This window comes from Neoarius graeffei, chromosome 11 (genome assembly GCF_027579695.1).
Source record: "Neoarius graeffei isolate fNeoGra1 chromosome 11, fNeoGra1.pri, whole genome shotgun sequence".
In the NCBI taxonomy this organism is placed as follows: Eukaryota; Metazoa; Chordata; class Actinopteri; order Siluriformes; family Ariidae; genus Neoarius; species Neoarius graeffei.
Window position 1 is genome coordinate 70,313,697 of NC_083579.1, and position 20,580 is coordinate 70,334,276.

Sequence of the window (20,580 nt, forward strand, 5' to 3'; positions counted from 1 at the left end):
GATCGACCTTAAGCTGGTAAATAATATATTTATTTTTTTCTTTACCAAATTCTAACAGAAAACGAGAGCGCCCGAAAGGGAAAACCGAGCCGAGCCGCCATTTTGAATCCTCATTCACGGCTGTAATGCAAATGGCTTCCTCCTCGGTATACAAGTGCACTTCCATGGCAGGAAAAAAAGCTACATTTTGCCGCCTATGTAGTCCCCTATTTATACAAAATTGAGTCATTCAGGATTCAGCCATGTTTTTGCTCGGCGTTAGCAACAGTTAGAGGTTTTTAGCTTTCTCCTGAAATGTTTTCTTTTATTTCTTCTTCCTCAGGGTAGTAAAACTTGCTTTCGCTGTGAACACTGTCGCTATCGCTATCCATGATGTAAAATTAATGCTATTCTCCTGAGAAATGTGAAAATAAATGTTGACAGAAAATTGCTACTATGTTTGTTGTTGTTGTGAACGAGCGAGTCGCCAGAGGTCCGTAACTGGGGTCCGTATCGTAGGATACAGACCCGCTCGCCAGCCAATCAGAGCGCAGGATTTGATGGAAACCAGACCGCGAAAAAAAAAATCTGCATATTAAATCCCATATTTAATAAATATCAGTGATTTCTGTAATATACTGGCTTTTATATTTACAACAAATTATCACTTGGTCAAATGTGATATGAAAATGTAAGCCTTAGTGGGTCAGAAAGAGACTTTTCAGATCTGAAGTAAAACAAACTACAGCTTTCTGCAACTCATCGCTTCTGGAAATATGCATAATGTAACCATATATGTATATAATGATATAAAATATGCTTGTGTGTCACATTACTTGTATTAAAATGATCCATTTATATATATATATAATGGCACCCTGAGCAAATCTTAGCCCAGAAATAAACATATATCACAACGACCAAATTTCAGAGGGAACTAAATCTCACCAATTTTATGAAATCGAAATCGATTTAGTTTTAAATATTGAATCAAAATCATAATTTATCATACGTGAACATATAGCATATTTAATTTTTTCGTAGAAGATATATATATATGTTAGGCGGCACGGTGGTGTAGTGGTTAACGCTGTCGCCTCACAGAAAGAAGGTCCGGGTTCGAGCCCCGTGGCCGGCGAGGGCCTTTCTGTGTGGAGTTTGCATGTTCTCCCCGTGTCCGCGTGGGTTTCCTCCGGGTGCTCCGGTTTCCCCCACAGTCCAAAGACATGCAGGTTAGGTTAACTGGTGACTCTAAATTGAGCGTAGGTGTGAATGTGAGTGTGAATGGTTGTCTGTGTCTATGTGTCAGCCCTGTGATGACCTGGCGACTTGTCCAGGGTGTACCCCGCCTTTCGCCCGTAGTCAGCTGGGATAGGCTCCAGCTTGCCTGCGACCCTGTAGAACAGGAGAAAGCAGCTAGAGATAATGAGATGAGATGAGATATATATGTTATTTACCAGCTGGAAGGTCTGTATCGTGAAATACCGTGACCGAGGTCTTGAAAGTACTGAGCGAGGCCCTCTGGGCCGAGGTCACGGTATTTCACCATACGGACCGACCTTAAGCTGGTAAATAATATATTTATTTTTTTCTTTACCAAATTCTAACAGAAAACGAGAGCGCCCGAAAGGGAAAACCGAGCCGAGCAGCCATTTTGAATCCTCATTCACGGCTGTAATGCAAATGGCTTCCTCCTCGGTATACAAGTGCACTTCCATGGCAGGGAAAAAAAAAAACTACATTTCGCCGCCTATGTAGTCCCCTATTTATACAAATAGGAGTCATTCAGGATTCAGCCATGTTTTTGCTCGGCGTTAGCAAATTACAGGTATTTAGGCCATCCTTAAAAAAAATCCGTTTCCTGTCCACCGGGTGAGCAAAAAAATTTTCAGTCGGGAGGGAGGGATTTTTTTTTTTATATATGGATGGATAAGAAATTGCAATGCTGTGTTTGCTTTTTCTTTCAGTACTTTTTTTATTACAAAAGCAGACACATTTAATAAAATATGACAGTTTAATCAACTGAAACTTGTACAAAAACTTTAAGTTAGCATTTTAAATGCTGACTGCAACATTTGCAAAACTTTCACAAAGGTACTTAAAATGTCCGACACACGGACTTTTTGTAGTTCTAAATCGAGCGTTAGGCCTAGTTCGGATGAAATTACACTATTAAAATGATCACTGAATGATTTGTTTTTCTGAATCTTTACTATTTTGTTGTTCGCTAGAATACCATTTTGCGATTTCACACTTCAGCAAATGTTTGAAAACTCCGGATCTCCTTCCTTCATGGTGGCTGCCATTTTTTTGTGACGCACGGCGCATGCGCAGAGCTGATTCCATTCTATATTCTGCGCGGAATGCAGGGCTTTCCACAAGCGCCGGCTGCCGGCCATACAGCCGACTACACAATTAAGTCCAGCCGGCTACTTTAATGACTATTATTTTTGTAGCCCACAGGCTCTAAATATTAATTTTCGATTTTAATAAAATTAAATGTTTATCTAACGGACTGACAATAATGTCAAACTGAACCGCACTCATTTAAGTTGTGATTCGCGCTGTTTGTACCGATAATAACCACAAATTCCCCGCCGACTTCGTTGATCAAGGGAGAGTAACTCATCCGCGGCCACGACATGCGGTGTGCGCGAGCACTCGGCGGAGGCAGTAGTGTGTCGGAGGGAACAGAAGCAGAGATAACGCTTATTTTGTCTCCGGTAAACCAGTCTTCTCTCGTTCAATTACGTGCTGGCATCAAAAGACACCGTTGGTTGTAAATGAAACCAAACTGAGTGGTTGGAGTGTATTTTCATACACAAATGGAGAAATGTTGGCTGAGTGTGTAATTGTGTAGCCCCACTGCAGACCGTTGTCGTTGTTAATTCATAGCATGCTCAGTTGCGTGAATGTGTCATGCACCGAAAATAAGAGATTTACAAGCCAGGAACGCCTCATGATGCAATACGCAAGAAAAGAAAGAAGATTTACTGCCATTTTACTTTGTATTTGAGTAAAGTGAATAAATAAATGGTCTGTGGAGAATACATTTAATCCTGGGAACTGCATGCACAGGAGTTTATTTTGTGTTTACTCCGCCTCCCCCCCCGGCTGGCTACTTATTTGTCATGGCTGGCTAGTATGAGCCTTAGTGGAAAGCCCTGGGAATGCGGAAATGTCAAGTTCGATTTTAGATTTACGAACCCGAAAAAAATCTCGAAAAAACGGCGTTAAAAATAAAAATTCAACCGCACAAACGGCACTCACCCGGCCGGTGGACCGGAAACAGAACAATTTTTAATAATGGCCTTAGCTTTCTCCCGAAATGTTTTCTTTTATTTCTTCTTCCTCAGGGTAGTAAAACTCGCTTTCGCTGTGAACACTGTCGTTATCGCTATCCATGCTGTAAAATTAATGCTATTCTGAGAAATGTTGGCAAAAATTTATAAGATTTTTGATATTATAAATAAAAGATAAATGTTGACAAAAAATGCGACTCTGTTTGTTGTTGTTGTGAATGAGCGAGTCGCCAGAGGTCCGTACCTGGGGTCCGTAACTGGGGTCCGTAACTGGGGTCCCACTCACTAGCCAATCAGAGCGCAGGATTTGGACCGCGAAAAAAATAATCAGGTTTATCATCAAAAAGCATTCAGTCTTTCATTTCTCTTCAGAATCGTATCTTGTTCTGCGGAAACCTGAAGTTTACACCCCTAGTCATGACGGCGACGAAATCAAATCTAATCTGTCTTTTGTCTGCTTGATACTTCCTGACTTGTACTGTTGAGCTTGTGTTCTTTATGTATTCATGCTGTTTATATTTCTTTGGCAGTTACTTTGGCAGCTAGCTCTCCAAAACAGTGCACTAAATGACTTAAATAAACCTTCAGCGGTCATTTCCTTAAACACACAAACACTGCACATGTTCCTGTACAGGCTGGCATTGCCTTCTGCCGCGCAGCAGCTGACAGAGTTTAAACTGCAGCTTTCCTAACACAACAGTGAGACCGACTATAGGCCAATATAAACTCCTCAAGCATTACACGAGCATGACTCATGGGGGGGGTGTTTTGATATGCCTAAGTGACGAGATATCAGGAACAATGCGGTGCTCACCCATCAAAGAGGTGCCTCCTGGTGGAGTCTATGGCGCTGTCTACGCTGCGGATGGCCTCCTCGATCGACGTCGAGACAAACGGATCTCCCTCTCTGCTTACCTGTGGCACTGAAGAAGAAAAAGATAAAACTTATGAGCCACACAAAACGTACTGTGAGACTGGAGGAGATAAGAATCCACTGAGAAAACTACTCCCTGTTAGGTGAGCCTGAAAGAAAACTGCTGTCTCGACTCCCCTGCACTATTAGCACACGAAGAGGTTCTTCAGGTGTTTGATATACTCAATGCTTTTATTTTGTAGGAATGATTCATGCCATATGCGCTACAGCCTGAAAAATATATAAAACAAAACAGATCTGGAATAGCACCTGTCTAATGGCAGAAGTTCATCCAAGAGTGGTTTAGATAATAGCAATGTGAATTATTAAATCTCAAGGCTGGGTTTTTTTTCCGAGAATAACCTCGGATATCATTTGAAATAAAACACTTCGTACTATCCACATTCACTGGATATGAGCAATCGCGCGCTCTGATTGGCTACTCTACTACTAGGCTATCAGCTCATATACCGCGAGTAGAGAAAAACAAAATGGCGGCGCGTGTTGCCGAACCAACCGAGGACGAAATAAAAACTCTACTCGAAAACAAAATACAAAAAAGCAATAAAGTATGGAATGAAAGTATTTGATCGTAAGAACGTACCTTTTTAAAAAAAAAATTTCAAGAATTATTATTATTATTATAGCATTTTTCACAAATTGCTCCTGTCGTTTCGCCGGTTTGTTTGCATTCTTCATCTATAAAGCTAGACGGCCTTTCGATTTCATAAAATCGGTGAAATTTAGTTCCCTCTGAAATTTGGTCGTTGTGATATATGTTTATTTCTGTAATATCTCACAACATATCAGGCCATTCGGTGGCTGGGAAGTTATTTAATTTGAGGGGATTAAAGCAAATAATGTGCATGAAATCGCTCGCTTCGCGCAGTCAAGAAGGAAGACAGAGGAAGTCCGTGTGTGTGTGTGCGCGTGCATGCGCAGGTTTAATAAAATAATAAATAATAATAAGTTAAATTTATATAGCGCCTTTCAAGAAACCGAAGGACGCTTTACAATTATAGACAAGGGGAAAAAAATTATAAATAAATAAATATTTTTTTTTTTTAAAAAGTAAAAAGTCCACCGAGTAGGGGTCAGGATGTAATTCCCATGGTGTAGCAGCCACAGTCCCACCAAAAGGCGCACGAAAACGAGTCCCACATCTCCAGCACTGCCGCCGTGACGCCGTCAGCAACATCGCTCGAACACCACGCCGTGGATCCACAAAGCGAGCAGAGAAGCTCCGCCACGCAGAGCGCTGGTGTGTCCAAACCGCCTGCACAGCCACCGCGACACCACCGAGCAACATCGCTCGGAACATCACGCCAAGCATTAAGGCACAGAGCGCTGGACAACCACAATGTCAAAATGAGCAACGAGCTCACTGCAGTCCACAGCTGGGAGCACAGGCATCACCCACAGTGAACCAAGGCCTGGAGGGAACCGATGCCCAAAACTAGGTCCGGAGCTACACCGCAACCGGTGGACAAAACCTTCAAACAAACATCAAACTACACAAACACACAGAAAAATAAATAAATAAATGAAAATAGAAAAAGAAATAAAATAAAAAAAAAGTTCTGGTGAGTTTACCTTTGAGCGTGCACTGACAGTTCCATCATTCTGTCGCTAAACGAACAGCTGATCACACCGAGGTGCTCGCTGAGCGCCGATATTTATTAGTTTGGTCCTGCGTTTCCTTTCCTTCGCGTAGAACATAACGTCTTTTCTTCTCGCTTTCCGTTACTGTAGTCGCTCTTTCACGTTTCATTCGCACACTCACGTCCTCCATTTTTCTCTCCTGTTTCAAATTTGTATCCCACAATGCCTTGCGCAAACGGGGAAAGCCCACCACATGATGCATGACGTAGTATCTTGAATTGGGTCATGGTGAAGCAGAAAAAAATAGCGGAGAATTTTGGGCCACATGGCTCTAAATTCATTAATTGTTCTATTTTTTAAAAACTAATAAAATTGGAAGTCTGTGATTCAAATTCAGTAGCTTTCGGTCACTAAACAGAAATAACTGAAAATTCGTTTTATGACCTCCACTTGAAAAAGTCTGAAAGGCAGTACAGCTTTAATACAGACAGAACACATGTTCAGTGAATTCGTAGTGGTTTTTCCAGTTACCACATTAATTCAATTTCCCTATATTAAAGTGTCAGTAATTGGATTTATGGACGCAGACCATGCAGAAATACTGCAATAATATTCTTCATGCCTGGCTGTTCCTTCACTGGAAGTGGAAATGCCAGCCATACTTTCCACATCCCGACAGTGAAAACATCCTCTGACATCACTTGCAAAAGCTGTGGCTGCTTATGAACAGTATGCCGATTGCTTTTCATTCCCATGAAGCCCTCAGACAGATCGGATCTTACACTAACACGAGGGGTCAAGAACTGAGTGCCAGCCAGCTCAGGCCATGCCGGGGCTAATTTACTCTTTTCCAGACCACTTCAGACCACTTCATCAGCTGACTGAGGTTTGAAAAAGCTTTGGCACAGAAACAAGCAACCTCAATAAATAAATAAATAAATAAATAAATAAATACGTACGCACACATGCATTGGCCCCACCGCCCATCCCCCTTCCACTGGGACAGCAACCTTGGGATTCGAATTTAGTATCATTCGGTCCATTAAACAAAAATAATTGGGCGTTGAGGAAAATTCTTTTTATGACCTACACTTGAAAAACCCGAAAGGCAGTCGACCTTTAAGCATTAAAATTTGTTGAATTTTTTTACACTGGTTCAAAAGCTCAAAGAAGTTTCAAAATTATATAACTGAAATGTCCAAGGAAGAATTAAATAAATGTCTAAAGCTGTTCTATACCTCGTCACGACAGCGAGACGGCACTTCCTACCAAAAAAAACCCACTAAGGTCAATTCGTGCAGCTATCAAAATATTAAATGATTTTGTCGGACGTTTTGTATAAAGTATTTATTTATCAAATTTGCAAAAAATTAAAATAAAATGCTCCGTTTCTCAAAATCCAGTGAATGTGAAGATAATAAAAGTTATTCCGCTCAATCTCATCGTACGTGGATTATAGCCAACTCGGCGCTACACACCTCATCGGCTATCAGCTCGTGTACGACTTGATTTCGTGGAATAACTCTGAATTATACCACAGAGCTGTTGAATTCTCGAATCTGAACAATAATATCGGCTGCAAGGCAAATTACTGGTTTATATTAACATACTCAATCTGATATGTTGTCATTTCTATAGTAAGAACTCCTTCAGAGGGATTTGTATAGTGGCTTCTCTACAGTAACACATTTCAAAATGTGCATAATTGTGGATATTGTGAGTGAAAGTTGCAACGAAGTTATCTGACATGGGAAACTCTTCAAGATGAAGAGTTTAACAGTTCCTTGGTAACATAACACGCTTCATTTTTGGCTGATGCATTCTAAAAGAGAGATTAAAAAAAGACGCCGGTCTGATTTTTTATTTCTGTCATAACATAAGTGATATCAGGAAGTAAATATTTCACAGACATTATATAACATTAAGTGTAACTATAAACAAATAAAAATTATATTGCACTGTTCTTTCAAAACTCACACCACCTTGATGTGATTATTCTCCTACTATCGCACACCCAATCATACTTTTCCCTGACTTAAGAAAGGATTCCAAAGTACTTAAATAAATATGACAGATATAAAATAGATGAATACGATTCCAACAAGCTAATAAAACAAGATCAACTGTGAGAATGCAAGCGACCGAAGGAAAAGGACACTTACGGTATTATGAATGTTGACTTCAACAAATAATGAACCCTGAAACGAGTAAGTAAAGAGCCGTGTCTCTCCCCAGGGATTTCAAATAGCATCCTGGTAAACCGTCATTTTGAAATAGCATTCTGCTTCTTGAAATAGCGTCAAAATCCACGCTGTGTGTTTCGTAAATACATTCAGTCGGTAAACAGGAAATCGATGTGCGACAGACCTGAAAACGGTACACACGGTATAGAACCCCAAGCTGAAGTTTGGTACCAAATATCAAGCAGTTGTGATTTGTAGTTGCTGAGAAAAGTGTTAGGAAAATTTTTTAAATCCACGCTATATGTTTCGTAAATACATTCAGTCGGTAAACAGGAAGTCGATGTGCGACGGACCTGAAAACGGTGCACACGGTATAGAACCCCAAGCTGAAGTTTGGTACCAAGTACCAAGTGGCTACACTGCAAAAAATGATATCTTCTCATCTCATCTCATTATCTCTAGCCGCTTTATCCTTCTACAGGGTCGCAGGCAAGCTGGAGCCTATCCCAGCTGACTACGGGCGAAAGGCGGGGTACACCCTGGACAAGTCGCCAGGTCGTCACAGGGCTGACACATAGACACAGACAACCATTCACACTCACATTCACACCTACGCTCAATTTAGAGTCACCAGTTAACCTAACCTGCATGTCTTTGGACTGTGGGGGAAACCGGAGCACCCGGAGGAAACCCACGCGGACACGGGGAGAACATGCAAACTCCACACAGAAAGGCCCTCGCCGGCCACGGGGCTCGAACCCAGGACCTTCTTGCTGTGAGGCGACAGCGCTAACCACTACACCACCGTGCCGCCAAAATGATATCTTAGCAAGTGAAAATATCTTGAAAATAGTTGAAATTATTTTTTTCGTGGTCTGGTTTCCATCAAATCCTGCACTCTGATTGGCTGGCGAGCGGGTCTGTACTGTATCTTACGGTTCACAACAACAACAAACATAGTAGCAATTTTTGTCAACGTTTATTTTCGCATTTCTCAGGAGAATAGCATTAATTTTACACAGGGTTCCCACAGTTTTTCAGGCTTCTTTTTTAATGACTTTTAATGACTTTTAAGGACCAATTTTCATTTTTTTAAGGACCCAATGACCAAAACTGAATATCACTGGCGTGAAATTGCCTATTGTAACAATCACTTGCTTGTTTTCCCACACTTCGTCTGCTTGTTTTCTTTATGACTCTTAAAGGACTTTTCTTGACCAAATCTTGCAACAAGTGCAGCAATTCCTGATATGTCTGATATTTAAAACGATTTTAAGAAAACCTCAACGGTGGGTGAGGAAATGGTTAGTGGCTAAAAATAAAAAATATAAAGAACATTCCATTTAGAGTAAAATTTATTTCACAAGATTTTCATTTTGTTCAGGAACAATTGAAACTAAAAGTATTAAATTGACACAGGGTGGCCCAGAACCCCCCCCCCCCCCCCCCCCCCTTGCTATTCTTATGTTATGGAATAAATTTTCTAATGAGTCTGCATGTTTCTATACATGTTATAGCTTAAAACATAAGAACTTCAAAGCATATCTCAAGGTTAAAGACACAATCCATAGTCATGTGGCAGCTGACCTTTCTGGGCCACCCATGATGCCTTAGCCACATATAACACAACACAATTACAAATAAAAAACATCCAGCTGCAGTACGTCATTATCTTCGCGCAGTGGCATCTTTCATGAGACCTTGCATAATATGCATACTGTTTTACTAAATTTGACTAATTATCCATTTAATATTCAGAATTAAATTCTTTGTTTCACTGAGATATCCCACAGAAAACGGCACCAACAGCAGGGAAACCACACAGAGTTATGAAGGCTGAACTATTCATCTACAGAACAAACAGGCATACCTTTGAATGTTTTACTAATGAATCAATACCCTGCAAAGCACCAACCCTTCATAATGTCATGACAAAGACCTCAACTGGAAAATGAATATGAAAAGAAATTTTGAAAAGGTATTCGGGTCGATGACCTTGTTGAATAGCGATGTAGACAGATTGAAAGTCGTATGTTTTGTTAATCCATGTTTCCATTAATACGCATCAATGGCGGGCGACCGAGCTGATACGAAGTAGTCACGTGACCCTGTTCGGGACTGATCCCGAACAGCGCCACGTGGTTCCGGGCTATTCTCAAAAGCAGACACCAGGGGTCGCCACTATACACTTTGTTCAGCCCCTGACCGCTAGTGCAGTTCGCCTGTGAAACAGGGTCGTTTGCGCGAATCGGGGCAGCGGGAACAGCGTTTTCGGAAATTAAAAATGTGTTATTAGAAGGGAGACGAAAAAAAAAAAACCTGATTTTTAAGGACTTTTATTGACTTTAACGGATTTTCATCAATTTTATGGATAATTAAGTACTTAGTTTTACAAATTCATTTTTTTAGGACTTTTATGGACTTTAAGGACCTGTACGAACACTGTTACAGCATGGACAGCGATAACGACAGTCTTCATAGCGAAAGCGAGTTTTACTACCAGTTTTAACTGTTGCTAACGCCGAACAAAAACATGGCTGAATCCTGTATAAATAGGGGACTACATAGGTGGCAAAATGTAGTTTTTTTTCCTGCCATGGAAGTGCACTTGTATACCGAGGAGGAAGCCATTTGCATTACAGCCGTGAATGAGGATTCAAAATAGCATTAATTTTGCAGCATGGATAGCGATAACGACAGTCTTCACAGCGAAAGCGAGTTTTACTACCCTGAGGAAGAAGAAATAAAAGAAAACATTTCAGGAGAAAGCTAAAAACCTCTAACTTGTTAACGCCGAGCAAAAACATGGCTGAATCCTGAATGACTCCTATTTGTATAAATAGGGGACTACATAGGCAGCAAAATGTAGTTTTTTTTCCTGCCATGGAAGTGCACTTGTATACCGAGGAGGAAGCAATTTGCATTACAGCCGTGAATGAGGATTCAAAATGGCTGCTCGGCTCGGTTTTCCCTTTCGGGCGCTCTCGTTTTCTGTTAGAATTTGGTAAAGAAAAAAATTAATATATTATTTACCAGCTTAAGGTCGGTCCGTATGGTGAAATACCGTGACCTCGGGCTTGAATACTGACCTCAGCCCAGAGGGCCTCGCTCAGTACTTTCAAGACCTCGGTCACGGTATTTCACCATACGGACCTCCCAGCTGGTAAATAACATATACCGGTATATATATATCTAGCATTTCCTATTAGAAGAATACAAGACACCAATTCTGAGATTATTAAACCTAGTTCGAGATCGTGAACAACTTATTCTAAGATGTCTTGTCAAGTAAAAAAATAATATCTGTCCATGCAGCAAGATAATTTCACGAGTATGAAGTAATTTTCTCCTCAAATTCAGTTTTAAATTTTTTGCAGTGTCTGGTTTATGGTTGCTGAGAAAAAGGGTGTTTCGGATGGATGGAGATATGGACGGACGGACAGAGGTTAAAAAAAAAAAAAAAAAAACAGTATCCCCTGAAAACTGAAACTCTTTTCATACCTTGTACAGTTAGCACCATGCTAGCGGATGAGTATCCGATGGAGTTACGAGCCACACACTCGTAACGCCCCCCATCAGCAAGACCCACATCATTCACCTTCAGATAACCATCAGGGTTCAGGTGAAACTTCCCGCTCTCTGTCACCTGAACACCGTCCTGCACATCACCCAGAGAGAGAGAGAGAGAGAGAGAGAGAGAGAGAAAACAATGAGAAAGAGCACAAGATGAAAGGCAAGAGGTTTGGTCAAAAGCGTCTAAGTGTCATAGCAGCAGGGATCAGAGCTCACCTTGTTCCAGGTGATGACAGGCGTGGGCTCTCCATGAGCGCTGCATGGAATCTGGACATCATTACCAGACTCCACAGTCATGTCCCTTGGAGCATTTGTGAAAACAGGCGTTACTGATGATTTAAAAACATGTGTTAATGATTACATTTCGTCAGGCGTCCACGGTGAATCATATGCAACAAACACAGATTTAAAAAGGCAAACTCATTCTCACACGACTGTGGGTTACACACAATTGGGCAATCTAACCATAATGTCTTTTCATATGATTATTATTATTACAGAACAAATAAAACTTCTGACCTGCAACTAAGACGGAAACACTTCAGCTTCGAAAAAAAAAGAATAAAAATGACGAGAATTGAGAACTCTCAGTTCATCAGTCTCTAGAAGTCTTTCTTTCTTGGCTACTTCAACACAAAAAAAAACAGAGCACAAAGCCTGTGGGCTTCCATCTTCCTGAACCGCTTTTCCTACTACGTCCAACCTGCATAGTGGAAACCCCAAGGGGGCGGAAACTCTACCCAGACTCACATGTGTACGAAGGCGGGCATTACGCATCTGCACTTTGATGTTTGTGTTAACAACCGTTACTACACAGAAAACATCTTGTCATGTGGGAATTACAAAGCCGTGTGCTTTCCTGGGCTGTCCCATAAGCCTGTAATTTCACTTGAGAGCTGGTTTAAGACTCATACAGAGCTCCTGCCACATGTCTGTCACTGAGATTTTACGGGGGCATTGTTGAAGTAATTTCCGCCCTTCTTTGTACGTAAACGACAAATGAGCTCGAGGGCTCGACTCCCGGTTCTTCCTTTAAACCCGACGGAATCTCTCTCGGCTTAGAAAGTGTTAAAAGTAAAATAAAGCACATAGCACTTAATAAATACCTAACTGTTTGGTCAATGACACCATGACATCATGTCTAATAACCTGGCTCTTACATGGGTCATGGTTTAAAGTGGAATTCTGTTTTATATTCTTGCTGCCCTTTGTAATATTTACATGGAAACTGGTCAAAACCTTGATTATAATTTAGATTAAAGCTTTCAAATGTCAGTTCGGAGTGGCCCTGTATTGCATTGCACTGTTGGCTGTCTTTTCTGTTCTAATTAGATTTGCCTTTTTTTTTTAAATGATTACATCATACAAAACAGCAAACTATGCAGGCTGTGCTTACTTTTGCAGTGTGTGTGCTGTATGGATGTGTGTGTGTCGTAGTTGTGCAGATATTATGTCCGTTGTGATGTTTAGTGATTTAGTAATCTATGTAGAGTGTCTTGCAAAAGTATTCATCCCCCTTGGTGTTTGTCTTGTTTTGTCGCATTACAAGCTGGAATTAAAATGGATTTTTGGAGGGTTAGCACCATTTGATTTACACAACATGCCTACCACTTTAACCCTTTAGTGACTGACCCCTTGAAAATGGTTCCTCCAGGAATGATGACGTTTCAGTTGTCAAGACAATGGAAAAACTAAAATACAAGAGCATTTTGTTTTGTGCACAAGAGCACTGTGACGTATCTTTCTGTTTTTGTATTTTAGTTTTTCCGTTGTCTTGACAACTGAAACGTCATCGTTCCTGGAGGAACCATTTTCAAGGGGTCAGTCACCAAAGGGTTAAAGGGTCACAATGTTGTTTTAATGCGACACAAACAATAATTAAGATGAAAAAAAAAAACAGAAATCTGGAGTGTGTATAAGTATTCACCCCCTTTCGTATGAAACCCCGAAATAAGAGCTGGTCCAACCAATTCACTTCATAACTCACATAATTAGTTGATTAAGATCCACCTGTGTGCAATCAAAGTGTCACATGATCTGTCACATGTCGTCTGTATAAATCAACCTGTTCTGGAAGGACCCTGACTCTGCTACACTACTAAACAAACAACATGAAAACCAAGGAGCCTCCAAACAGGTCAGAGAAAAAGTTGTGGAGAAGTATAGATCAGGGTTGGGTTATAAAAAATATCCCAAACTTTGAATATCCCACGGAGCACCATTAAATCCATTATAGCGAAATGGGAAGAATATGGCACCATTACAAACCTGACAAGAGAAAACGCCGCCCACCAAAACTCACAGACCGGGCAAGGAGGGCATTAATCAGAGATGCCACAAAGACACCAAAGATAACACTGAAGGAGCTGCAAAGATCCACAGTGGAGATGGGAGTATCTGTCCATAGGACCACTTTAAGCCGTACACGCCACAGAGTGGGGCTTTATGGAAGAGTGGCCAGAAAAAAAGCCACTGCTTAAGAAAACACGTTTGGAGTTTGCCCAACAGCATGTGGCAGACTCCCTAAACACATGGAAGAAGATTCTCTGGTCAGATGAGACTAAAATTGATAATTTTGTCCATCATGGGAAATGCCATGTGTGGTGCAAACCCAACACCCTGAGAACACCATTCCTACAGTGAAGCACGGTGGTGGCAGCATCATGCTGTGGGGATATTTTTCATCTGCAGGGACAGGAAAGCTGGTCAGGACTGAAGGAAAGATGGATGGCACTAAATCCAGGGCAGTTCTGGAGGAAAACCTGTTTGAGTCAGCCAGACGTTTGAGACTGGGACGAAGGTTCACGTTCCAGCAGGACAATGACCCTAAACATAGTGCTAAAGCTACACTGGAGTGGTTTAAAGGGAAACATTTAAATGTCTTGGAATGGCCTAGTCAAAGCCCAGACCTCAATCCAATTGAGAATCTGTGGCATAACTTGAAGATTGCTGTACACCAACACAACCCATCTAACTTGAAGGAGTTGGAGCAGTTTTGCCTTGAGGAATGGGTAAAAATCCCAGTGGCTAGATGTGCTAAGCTAATAGAGACATACTCCAAGAGACTTGCAGCTGTAATTGCAGCAAAAGGTGGCTCTACAAAGTATTGACTTTGGGGGGGGATACCTATTCACACTCCAGATTTCTGTTTTTTCATCTTAATTATTGTTTGTGTCACAATAAAACAACAATGAACACCTTTAAAGTGGTAGGCACGCTGTGTAAATCAAATGGTGCTCACCCTCCAAAAGTCCATTTTAATTCCAGCTTGTAATACGACAAAACAGGACAAACACCAAGGGGGATGAATACTTTTGCAAGACACTGTAGTTCCCAAAATATAAACAAGCCCATAGCTTAATTGGAATCACCATGACCAGGCAGTTACTCAGGATGCTGTAAATACATTTCTTTGTGCTGCACATGGGCTTTCTTTTCCCCGTGAGCTTCATATCTAACTGCTCACTCATACCCGCATGAAAAAGGAATCCTCCAGTTCATACGACATTTTAATTGCATACCACGGGCTCCCAGTCCCTGTGTACACCTCTAGTACTTCTAGAAAATGGGAATAAATGTACCTCCTATTTACATCTGCATTTGTATGCATTGAGAACACATTACCTGTTCATTCTAAATAATTTATTCATATTTGCTTACACCGCTAACGTTGATGTGACCGTATTTATTTCTGGTCAATCTTATACATTTTCCTCTCTTAACCCAACTCTTCCCCCCCCCACAAATCCACAAAAAGCATATACAGCTTTGCTGTTACCATTAAATATTGTGCACAATCTACCCACATTTTAGCTTGTGAATTCACAAGTCATGAAACTCAGGCAGGAAAAAAAATGGGTGCTAATCCCCTCTTTCTATCTTATTGTTTATGTATATTAGACTTGCAGGAAAATCAGCACACAGACTCTATGCAGTCACGGAAAAATAAATATGTATATCATTAAAATGAACAGAAAGGAATAAAAAGAAACATTATACTGAGGATTACAACAGGCCTGGGAGAGATATTTGGAGTTGTATCTAAAACTATTGTTATTTTTAATTCACAAAGGAAAATAAAGGAAAGGGTGTAGGAGTGAAAAAGCAGAATTCCCCTTTAATTTCTTAAAGTGTATGTAATGCCTTGTTGTAATCCTTTAAATTAAAATGAATATATATAATTAGTAATGACCAAAATGAATTAATAAAGCAGGGGGGAAAATAAGATTAAATATTTGCTATTTTTATTTTCAAGAACAAAACTATTGATAAATCGCGGCTAATCTCGCATGACGTCACGCGTGGAACCCCGGTTATCTGGGTCATTTCGGTTCATTTGACTCCGTGCTTGTTTACTCACTGAAATTGGATATTGTTGTTGGAATCTTACAAAAATAACGATGTGAAAGTGCTGTGCTGTGTTTGGATGTTCAAATCCATATACAGCAGGACACTCAGTTCACGAATTTCCGAGAAATTACGCTAATCTAAAGCGACAGTGGGTGAGGTTTGTGCAAACGAAGCGGACAGATTTTGTGTCAATTTCCTACGAATAATAAATCTGATTCATTACATGTTCATCACCACCAGAACGACCGCATGGGAATTACTGGAGCAAAAAAGAAACCTATTTATTTCATAAATGACATCTGATCTGACATTTCGTCGATTCCCCTGTTATCGCCCACTTCATATTTTCTTTCAATAATTACACCGAATAAGTGTACGTTTTAAAGATTATATTTCTGCATTTATTGAGGGACATATAAATATTACCCTATATTTTGCAGCCGCCAGCTTAGAATAAAAATCCACAAACCAATCTGCGTTTCCAATTCTCTCTGGCTGGTGGTGCGCTATCGGTGGTGAGCGGGACTGTCGTGAACTGAGTGAACTGGCATCTGTTTCTTGTCTTGGAGGCTCAAAAAGATAACCATTTACTCCGGAACATATAAGAATCCCAATCACGATCAGAATTCTCTCCAAAACGTGATTCCATACCGAGACCGGTCTAACCGCTGCTGCACACGGGAACGAAATTGATACCGGGATCTTTGTTAGACATGTGACGTCACGCACCCCTTCAGGATCTTCTTGATCAGTCTCGGCAGATTCCGTGAAAATCGGCTGATCTTATTGATTCTCCATTAATTTATGGCTTTTTGGATCAGCTATGGTTCGAAAACACATGGTCAGTCAACATAATGATTGTTGTTTTGTACAAGGAAAAAAAGTGGCGTTTAGGGACATTACATTCACTTTAAACCTTGTAGATCTGGTACCAGGTCCAACAGATCGCTACTACAATTGACTTCCAATAAAACATTTAAAAAATGCTCTTTTGGTAAGTTCTTTACTTACTAAATGTTTTTTTTTTTTTTTTGTCCAGCTGGAGTCAAGGAGTTGCTGAATGAAAAAAGTGCCAACTTTGTGCATGGGACCATTATTATCATGGTGTTGTAAACTTCTCCTTTGGTTTATCACAATTTACTCAGGCATAGTAACGGACACAATGTTACTGATACTGGAAATATATTTTCTGAGGTCTTACATATCCATAGAGACCAAGATTACGTATATTGACCTGATAAATGTGGAAATATTTCGGATTAATTTTGGGTGTGTCTGTCCAGGTGAGCCACACCTCCCAGCACCCCAGGCCTTCAGAGACTAAAGGAACAGTACAGTGATTTCAAACTAATTTTTAATCACTGCTTCTTTATTGCATTAGTGTTTATACGAACATATATACATACACCATAATTTTAACATCTTCAGCACCTGTACTAAGAAGAGAAAGGAAAACCCCTTGACTCAAAACACACTTATGATAGAAGTCTCAGGATAGTTATTAAATTCTGATTTTTTAAAATGTGTAAAACAACTATTGTATAATACAGCTGTTCAAATGATAAACTGTAGTAGACAGCTACACTTGAAAATCACACATCATACATGATTACACACAAGACTGAAAAAATGCTGCGGATTTCCTTCAAGAGACTGCAGACAGACCATGTTGTGTGTTTAAATATACAGTGGTGCTTGAAAGTTTGTGAACCCTTTAGAATTTTCTATATTTCTGCATAAATATGACCTAAAACATCATCAGATTTTCACACAAGTCCTAAAAGTAGATAAAGAGAACCCAGTTAAACAAATGAGACAAAAATATTATACTTGGTCATTTATTTATTCAGGAAAATGATCCAATATGACATATCTGTGAGTGGCAAAAGTATGTGAACCTCTAGGATTAGCAGTTAATTTGAAGGTGAAAATAGAGTCAGGTGTTTTCAATCAATGGGATGACAATCAGGTGTGAGTGGGAACCCTGTTTTATTTAAAGAACAGGGATCTATCAATGTCTGATCTTCACAACACATGTTTGTGGAAGTGTATCATGGCATGAACAAAGGAGATTTCTGAGGACCTCAGAAAAAGCGTTGTTGATGCTCATCAGGCTGGAAAAGGTTACAAAACCATCTCTAAAGAGTTTGGACTCCACCAATCCACAGTCAGACAGATTGTGTACAAATGGAGGAAATTCAAGACCATTGTTACCCTCCCCAGGAGTGGTCGACCAACAAAGATCACTCCAAGAGCAAGGTGTGTAATAGTTGGCAAGGTCACAAAGGACCCCCAGGGTAACTTCTAAGCAACTGAAGGCCTCTCTCACATTGGCTAATGTTAATGTTCATGAGTCCACCATCAGGAGAACACTGAACAACAATGGTGTGCTTGGCAGCATTGCAAGGAGAAAGCCACTGCCCTCCAAAAAGAACATTGCTGCTCGTCTGCAGTTTGCTAAAGATCACATGGACAAGCCAGAAGGCTATTGGAAAAATGTTTTGTGGACAGATGAGACCAAAATAGAACTTTTTGGTTTAAATGAGAAGCGTTATGTTTGGAGAAAGGAAAACACTGCATTCCAGCATAAGAACCTTATCCCATCTGTGAAACATGGTGGTGGTAGTATCACAGTTTGGGCCTGTTTTGCTGCATCTGGGCCAGGACGGCTTGCCATCATTGATGGAACAATGAATTCTGAATTATACCAGCGAATTCTAAAGGAAAATGTCAGGACATCTATCCATGAACTGAATCTCAGGAGAAGGTGGGTCATGCAGCAAGACAATGACCCGAAGCACACAAGTCGTTCTACCCCAGAATGGTTAAAGAAGAATAAAGTTAATGTTTTGGAATGGCCAAGTCAAAGTCCTGACCTTAATCCAATGGAAATGTTGTGGAAGGACCTGAAGCGAGCAGTTCATGTGAGGAAACCCACCAACACCCCAGAGTTGAAGCTGTTCTGTACGGAGGAATGGTCTAAAATTCCTCCAAGCCGGTGTGCAGGACTGATCAACAGTTACCGCAAACATTTAGTTGCAGGTATTGCTGCACAAGGGGGTCACACCAGATACTGAAAGCAAAGGGTCACATACTTTTGCCACTGACAGATATGTAATATTGGATCATTTTTCTCAATAAATAAATGACCAAGTATAATATTTTTGTCTCATTTGTTTAACTGGGTTCTCTTTATCTACTTTTAGGACTTGTGTGAAAATCTGATGATGTCTTAGGTCATATTTATGCAGAAATATAGAAAATTCTAAAGGGTTCACAAACTTTCAAGCACCACTGTATATATACATATACAGTACTGTGCAAAAGTCTTAGGCACCCCATAGGTAGCTTCAGCATCATACTGTGAGATTCTGTTCAAATTTTTTTTTCTTCTATGAAGTCTGAGCCATTTATTTTATTAGTTTATAATTATTGTTTAATTTAGTCTTCAGGAGAGACTGCCTGCACACAGTACTAGTATTAATAGTTTTTTTTTCTTACATGAAAGCTGAGGCATTTATATTATATTTTAAGGTAACTTCATGTTGTGCTGTGAGGTTCTGTGCACTTTAACTTTTGAACCAACAGGTGCATTTGGATAAGTAAAGCCTATTTTTCTGCATTTTTGTAGTCCTGGTAATCTTTTATATTGGTAAAGTTGTTTATAGGACCATTTCTCAGCGTCTTTGTTTTTTTTTAATCAATAGTTTTTCAGTATTAACTTAATATTTAACATATCACTCAATTTTAATCACAAAAAGAGAAAATCGCAACAATTTCTCGCAACTTTCACTTCCTCCCACAATGTAATCGCAACAAAAACCTAAAAAACACCGCAACTTTCATCACAATTTTTTGTAAAAACCCACGCAACATCAGACATTTTAGCCCGCAACAATCACAAAAAAGGCCCGCGAAATCCTGGGGGGACTGGTTTATGATTGGTTTTAATCGTGTCATACACCTGGATTTGTTGACATTTCTGTTGGCAGGATCATTATTCAACTGTATATTTACGTTGAGTATGTGGTAATTTCCAAATCTTTGAATTGTTGTTGATGCTGTTCATTATATAGCCGAGTGTGTGGCGGGGTGTGCTGGGCTTGGAATGTGCGCCTGCATGCGTGTGGATTGACAGGGAGTGAGGTAGGAGTGGGGAAAGTTATCTATGAAATACCAAGCTGTCAAATGGCTGCTAATTAGGTTACCGGCTGTATTAATTAACTAATTAGTAATGGGAGTTCAGGGATTTGAAACATAGGGCTCTATAATTTAGATATAATTATGGATTATTTGAAATCATTAATTATCTTTTTTTTTGGGCGGCACGGTGGTGTAGTGGTTAGCGCTGTCGCCTCACAGCAAGAAGGTCCGGGTTCGAGCCCCGTGGCCGGCGAGGGCCTTTCTGTGTGGAGTTTGCATGTTCTCCCCGTGTCCGCGTGGGTTTCCTCCGGGTGCTCCGGTTTCCCCCACAGTCCAAAGACATGCAGGTTAGGTTAACTGGTGACTCTAAATTGACCGTAGGTGTGAATGTGAGTGTGAATGGTTGTCTGTGTCTATGTGTCAGCCCTGTGATGACCTGGCGACTTGTCCAGGGTGTACCCCGCCTTTCGCCCGTAGTCAGCTGGGATAGGCTCCAGCTTGCCTGCGACCCTGTAGAACAGGATAAAGCAGCTAC

General features: G+C 40.5%; 1 protein-coding gene across 5 annotated transcripts in view; it reads right to left on the reverse strand.

Annotated features, from left to right (window-relative positions):
- LOC132894609 (peroxidasin) overlaps window positions 1-20,580 on the reverse strand; it is a 300,221-nt gene that overhangs the window by 55,596 nt on the left and 224,045 nt on the right. For all 5 annotated transcript variants that reach the window (XR_009655662.1, XM_060934684.1, XM_060934683.1 and 2 more), the window contains exons 13-15: window positions 11,769-11,881; window positions 11,481-11,637; window positions 4,096-4,204 (exon numbers count right to left, since the gene is read on the reverse strand). Coding sequence is in view for 4 of the 5 variants with exons in the window: in XM_060934684.1 (XP_060790667.1) it covers window positions 4,096-4,204; window positions 11,481-11,637; window positions 11,769-11,881 (379 nt within the window). In the remaining variant the exon portion in view is untranslated. The remainder of the gene's footprint in view (window positions 1-4,095; window positions 4,205-11,480; window positions 11,638-11,768; window positions 11,882-20,580) is intronic.